General features: G+C 48.3%; 1 protein-coding gene across 2 annotated transcripts in view; it reads right to left on the bottom strand.

Annotated features, from left to right (window-relative positions):
- The window catches only part of MAPK1 (mitogen-activated protein kinase 1), a 40,965-nt gene extending 36,937 nt beyond the window's left edge, over nucleotides 1-4,028 (bottom strand). The window contains exon 1 of one of the 2 annotated variants that reach the window (XM_064675333.1): nucleotides 3,643-4,028. In XM_064675333.1, the coding sequence (XP_064531403.1) occupies nucleotides 3,643-3,785 (143 nt within the window). In that variant the 5' untranslated portion in view covers nucleotides 3,786-4,028. The remainder of the gene's footprint in view (nucleotides 1-3,642) is intronic. The other variant, XM_064675334.1, reaches the window with a different exon arrangement.
- Between the last annotated feature and the right edge of the window lie 2,916 nt (nucleotides 4,029-6,944).

Here is a 6,944-nt window from a genome sequence, read left to right on the forward strand (position 1 = left end):
CCCCATTTCTTTCCAAAACAATTCCTTGTTTCACACTGTCAGATTATCATCCTTGCCGAATTACCACTGACCAACTGGATGAAGAACAAGTCACACTGGAAATTTAGAGCTCAGCTCTATCATGGGTTTTTTGCTGTTTCAGCATGTTTAAAGTACGGCCTGATAACATGTTGCTTTAAAAAATAATAATTAAAAAACCCCAATCCCGCATTAGGGGAGGAGGAAGCAATCTCAAAAACCTTCTACAGTTTGTTGTGTTTGAAAGGTATTTCTGAAACTTTCACCCTTGGTCTAGAAGTGGATCCCACTGACTCTGTTGATAACCCCCTATCACTGAAAGAAAGGGAAAGTCACATAAAGAACTTTACAGCAAAACCCCTCAAAACAACTAACAACTCTTAAGTGAAAGTGGAGGGAAGAAAACAATAAACACAACATTGACATATATTTGAATAAATTAATTCAGAGTAACAAATGTGACTGTATGACTAAATAATTGCTCAAAGAATGTCCTGCAGTCATAGGAAATGCTGAGGATCTTGGCTCAAACTTTGCTCTCTGCTCATCCCTTAATTTCACATGCAAAATTGTTGAAACAAAAATAGCTTAGAAAGGGACACTGACAGGGATCCACTTCCTACCCATTTCACACTCTGCAACAAAATTTCTGAGTAAGAGCAATCCTGTGTCACAGGATGGATGCTTTCGGCAGAGCTTGACTGGAGGACATTAAGATGGGGGTTTGCCTGATAAGGTGCCTTTTCTGCTTACGGAGCTGAGAAAGCACAACCACAACACAGCAGTAAATATACTACTCTGCTGAGTTTATTTTTACTCAAATTCTCATTATGTAAAAAATTTGCTGCACTAGGGAAAACAGTTAAAAGCCTTTAAGGGTTTTCAAATCCAGATGAGAGAACAGTCGTGTACAGTCTCTTCAGCCAACACTTTCCTCTGTTTCCAGTGCCGTTATTTTATGTTCTGATCAATCTTTCTCAAACATTATTCTCTTTGCTGCAAAATCAAAATGGAAGACTGACTGTAACAGCACTATGCTAAGAATACTTCATTTGCCCTTTTATTAATATAATCAAAAGCATTTTATTTTTTCAAGTCCTTAATCCAATAATCCAGAGACATAATAATTAGGATAAAAACAAGAAAAAGAGTGAAGGATTTTAGGAGTTAAAAATACTTGGTTTCCATATAACAAGCCTTATGGCACAGTGCACTTGTAAGTAACCATCATCTTCAGCGACGTCCACATTAGCTGTGGGTCTACAACAAAACCATCAGGGCCTGCTTTGCTTTCCTTTATTAAAGTGTTCAAATTTAAATGGATTTTGCAGTTGCAGGAAACATCTCCATCTGCACACTCACAGCTTGCCCTCTACCCCACCCCCAAGGGAGAGGCTTCTGCAGATCCTCACTGCATTAGCAACCAGAGCAAAACATGAGACACACGGCACTAAACTGCGTAACCTGGACGTCCGTGATGGATAAGGAATTGCATTTAATCGGAGTCACTCCAATAAAGTACAGTTGCTATGGCATTTAACTACAGCAAGTGCATCAAACACTTTCCTTATCAAGTACATGGTATAAACCGAGACTTTGTTCCCTGTCATTTCACACCCAAGGCAGAGGAGCAATAATTAAGAGCACAAAATACATAATCTAGCATTTTACATTAATAATTTTAGAACACACCAGAGCCAAGTGCATATTTCAACTGAAGTGGAGATTTGGATTTTTTGTTAGTAATTTTGTATAGCATTCACAGCAGATACAAAGTATTAGAACAAGTTTTTAAATAAAAGATAACCTTTTGCATTTGGAGGGGAAACAGTTTCAGTGTACACTTTACAACACACCATTTGGAGGAGCAGAAGTGGACCTGTTTCCCCTGTATCTGCTCACTGGCACAGTGATGCCAAAAAAGGGCATCAACTGCCATCATGCTGCATCTTGCAATCCCTGATCTGTGGTGAAATATTCTAGCTTTTCATACTGTCAGTGAAACACAATTTAACACGCCACTGACGAGAGCCGGGCTCCTTGGAAGCACTTCACCCTGGAAGCACTATCCAAGTACCTTCCCAAATCACACTGCGAGTGCAAACCAGTGCAGCCAGAACCAAGACTATCTGCACCCATTTCCTTGCCCAGGCTCAGATGATAAAATAACCATAATAAAATACCAGAAGCTACATCAACAAGTTTTGGACTGGATATATTGCAGTGATTTCTAACATTAAAACAGTAACAAGGATATTTTTACACTGTAAATGGGATTTCTGATTTACATTTAGAAGGTTCTTCCCACAGCAAAAAAAAGTGAAGGCCACAACGCAAAACTCTGTGAGAGAGGCTTATCTCCCAGCTAAGCTCAGGCCTAGATGAAAGCTCCCACCCCGAAACACACGATGACTTCATCTTAACAGGCCTGCACAATTCAATGACTATGTGCAAAAACCTTCAGCTATAAAAATCTGTAACGTACAGCTGAAGGCTGTGAGGAGCCCTTGCCGAGAAATGCACTAGTTTACAAGAGATCAAAGAGAGAAATAATTGCTGATAAAGCTTTCATGAAGTCATAGCCTGTAAACCTCATTTAGTACTTCTGGTCAAAAACCATGCTGAAGAAACAGGCGTTGTTGGAAGAAAGCTGACAAAACAATTAAAAAAGAGAGAGTTTTCCACCTGCATCCCATAAGTTATTTCAGGAGTAAGAGTTTTTTTAACCTCTTTTATTAATAAAAGAATATGAAATCCTCAGTAAGGTCACTGAGCATGCCAGGTTTCTAACCCAGTCACTAGATACACCATCACATAGCATCACCGCAGCTCATTTAGATCGCTAAAAAAATCCACCTCACACTCTTAATCTGCTTAGTTCACGTCTTCAGTAGTTCACGATTTTTGCAGTTCGTTCACCTCTCTCTTTAAGACTGATGCTACCCAAAGAAAACACACACGATCGTTTTTAGCGAGACTTAATATTAAGTCTTCATAACATAAAACAATCTTAGAGCTAGGACGGCTGCAGAGAACTTTCACCTGCACACACGTTAATGCAGGCGCTAATCTGGCCGGCTCTGCAGCACAGACAGCACGTCCTGAGCAAAGCCAGGCAGGGGCAGGCACTCGTACTGCTCAGATTCACTTTTTCTACCCCTCCTGCGACCTGTGGCTGCTGCAGCCAGGTGAGCCCTGGCAGGGCACGGGGAGAGCCGCGGGATCTCACCGCCTCCCCTCCCTCCCTGAACGCCCGCAATCGCACTACGGAGACGGGAGGAAACAACGAGAGCGGCCCGCTCCGGAGGAAAAAAATATTAAAGAAAACAAACGGGCGAGTGAAACCAAACGAGCCGCTGGGCTGCACCCACCGAGGAAGGGATGGAGCGGGGGGGGGGTGCAGGGAGGGAGGGGAAGGAAGGGTGATGCCGGAGGGACAACCTCGGGAACACGGAGGGAGAGGCAGGGCTGAGGAAAGCAAGGCCGAGCTGCTCCCCCTCCCTGAGGGCAAGGGCGGGCAGGGCCCGGGGCCGGGCAGGGCGGCGGGAAGGAGGAGGGAGGGAGGGAGGGAGGGAGGGAGGGAGTTGTCCGGGGCAAGGGCGCTGCCCCGGCGGCCGCACTCACCACACCATGCCGTAGGCCCCCTCGCCGATGTAGGAGAGGTTGGTGTAGCGCGGCCCCACGTCGAACACTTGTCCCCGCACCATCTCCGGGCCGCCGGCGCTGGCGGAGCCGCCCGCAGCCCCGGCCCCCGACACCGCCGCCATGTTGTCCGTGCCGGGAACTGCGGTGCCTGCGTGGGGGGGAGGGCGGAGGCGGGTGAGGAGGATGCGGGAGGGAGGAGGGAGGAGGAGGGAGAAGGGAGGAGGAGAAGGAGGGAGGAAGAGGAGCCGCCCGCTCGGGAGCCGCGGCCGCTCCGCCGGTGCTGGCCCGTCCGCCCCGTCAGTGCCGTCAGCGCCGATCCCGCCCCGGCCGCTCTGAGGAGGCTCCGCCAGCCGCGCGCGCGCACCGCCCGGGCCAGGGGGGCGGGGAGGGGAGGGCGGGGGCGCGCGCAGGGAGCGGCGCGGGGCGGGGCCGCGCGCGCGGCGGGGGGCGGGGCCGCGCGGCGCGGGGGCGGGGCCGGGACTGCGGTACCGCAGCCGCTGGGGAGGGGGCGCGGCGGCCGCTGGTCACGTGGGACGCGCGGCGGGTCACGTGAGGGGGCGCGCGACCGCCCGGCGCCATTAGAGGCGTCAGGTGACGGCGGGAAATGGAGGAGGGCGGGGAGCGTCATCCCATTGCCCATCCCACCGCACTGCCCATCCCATCCCATCCCACCGCACTGCCCATCCCGTCCCATCCCATCCCACCGCACTGCCCATCCCGTCCCATCCCATCCCATCCCATCCCACCGCACTGCCCACCCCCCATCCCATCCCGTCCCACCGCACTGCCCATCCCATCCCACCGCACATTCACTGCACTGCCTCACCCCACCCCTCCATCCCACCGCCCCCTCCTCATCCCACTGCCCGATCGCACCGCTCATCCCACACCCCGTCCCGGTTCTCTCCCGTGCCCCGGCTGAGGGAAGGACGGGGCTCGCGGGGTTCGAGGCGCGGTCGCACCCACTGTTGTCCCCCAGCGCACGCGAAAGCCGAGTGACCGTGATTAGGGCGAGTTTAGTTCTGACGTTCCCTGAGCTCGTAACCTCTTTTTACACGTTGTTTTTACATGGAATTTCGTTTTCCTGTTGGCTACTTCCAGTACAAATGTAAATAAACTGCAGGGGAGGTGAAAGCACAGTCGATGGTTTGTCTGAAGCCTTGGGTCACCCCTCGCCACAGTGACATATCTTTTCTGTTTCCCTTAAAGGCTCAGTTTTCCTAAAATAGCTTTTTCTTCTTTGCAAAAGTTACACACAAGGACCTTAACTCCACTCCTTTTTTTTTTTTCCCTGCAATTCTCTAATGATCCTGTCAGAAAGCACTAAACCCAGATCTGAGCCCCTACTGCAGCCCTGCCTTGGCTGTTCGAGGTGTGCAGGATCTGTGGTCAGGTACATCTCACACACCTGGCAGTGCCCATGTCTCCACATTCACACCCTTCCCAGTCTGTCAGCAGAGCACACTGTGATCAGCCCATCACCCCGAGACCACCAGGCTTTTTTCTTTTAAGTAGTTATTAGTTTTTAAATTATTAATTCCGGTGCAACAGTGCTCAGCCAGAAGGTGTTCCACGACTATCCAGTTGCTCCCAGGTTCTCCCTGGTAATCCTTTGCCCTATTCCTTAACATTTCTCTCAGATCTGCATCTCTTCCTATTGATGTTTTTCACTACTGACATCTCTTCTGGCTACCGTGCTGCTTCAAGTCTGTCTTTGCCTTGCAAGTGTCCCTGCCAATGTCTCTGCCTATGTCCTACTTCTCCCAGTTCCCATAGGGTCATTTCTGGCATCCCACCTTCTCCTGTCCCTACTTGCTCCAATCCAGCTTCCTTTGCCGTTAGCTGAACAATTGTATTTTTCCACAACTGTACAATCCCCTCGTTGCCACTTGCTCACCTCCCCAAAACACCAGGCTGGCTTCTGACCAGGACTCACGAGGGAAGCCACTGTTTTTGGATGCACATCCAGATGTCCCTGAGGCCTCTCCCTTGGGGCTCCAGGTGCCACCCAGCCTTGGCTGATGGAAAGAAAGCTCTCAGGCAAGAGCAACATAATCTAATAAACTTCTCTCTGTATTTAACAGACATTCAATTCTACAGCTCATGGTTTTGTGTATTTGAGTGGGATAATGCTTCTGATGTATTTATTTTTACTTGTTTATGTTTTCCTTTCCATGATGTGTTCGCCTTCACTTTAGAAAAAGTGTTTTTTCACTCAGATATTGTAGACAGCAGTAAATGCGAGTGTTTAATTTTCCTGAAACCAAGTAAAATATTATTTAAAAGGTTGTCTTAACTCTAAAAGTGAAATTGTGCTTACAGTTCTGATTACATATATAAATAAATCTGTCATCAGCAAATGCAAAACAAATTATTGTAGAGAATCTAGCTTAAACACAGCCTGTCACAGCAAATTTAATTAAAAACTGGCACGTATCTAGATTATTTTTTACTTTCACTGGGATGTGCCTGATCAAAAAGGAAACTAACCAGGCAGGCCAGGAAATTGTGGAAAGACTGTCAGCTCCTTTGAGTGCTGTGTTCAAATATGTGTCTAATCCAATTAAACCCAAATAAGTGGTCAGAAGCTACGGAATGCTCACCCCAAACCCCTCCCATGACAGAACTCAGTGCCCGTATTTCAGTGAAGCTCTGCCGTTGCTGAGAGCAGACAGGAGGAGCATCAATTGCTTTTACACGGGCTGAAACACACTGCCAGCACCTGCACTTAATGGTGGGTCTTTTGCCTTAACAAGGCGACACTAAAGCCTCGATTCTGGAAAGAACATAAATGCGTTTTAAGAAAATTATTAGTTCCATGCTTAAAGTAAAGGGCTGTGTTGGGGGAGAAGAGATGATACTGAAAAATGATGGCAGATAATGAGAAGAAGGAGGAAAAACCCTCGTTATTTCAAACAGAAATCAAAGCACCTCTGAGAAGAGTCTGTCGAAGCAGGAACACAGTCTCTGCAGTTTAACAGGTATATTAGGAAACAGCTAAGCCATACAATCAGTCTGTGCAAATATGCCATGGTTTGGACTGTCTCCATCTTCATATGACGTTCAGGAATCACAGGGATGAGTTCATCCCACAATGAGGGTCTAGAAATTCCCTATAACACATGTATCTACTTTAACTGTTAATTTGTGTTCTGTAAACAGGTCTCTTGAAAAGTGAACATCATCCCATGAAGGCCCTGTGAGCCCTGGGATCAGCACTGTTGGGCTGGGGCCAAGGACAAACACCATGGAGCTGCCCTATTGTGCCACTCTTCAGTGGG

This window comes from Pseudopipra pipra, chromosome 18 (genome assembly GCF_036250125.1).
Source record: "Pseudopipra pipra isolate bDixPip1 chromosome 18, bDixPip1.hap1, whole genome shotgun sequence".
Classification (NCBI taxonomy): Eukaryota; Metazoa; Chordata; class Aves; order Passeriformes; family Pipridae; genus Pseudopipra; species Pseudopipra pipra.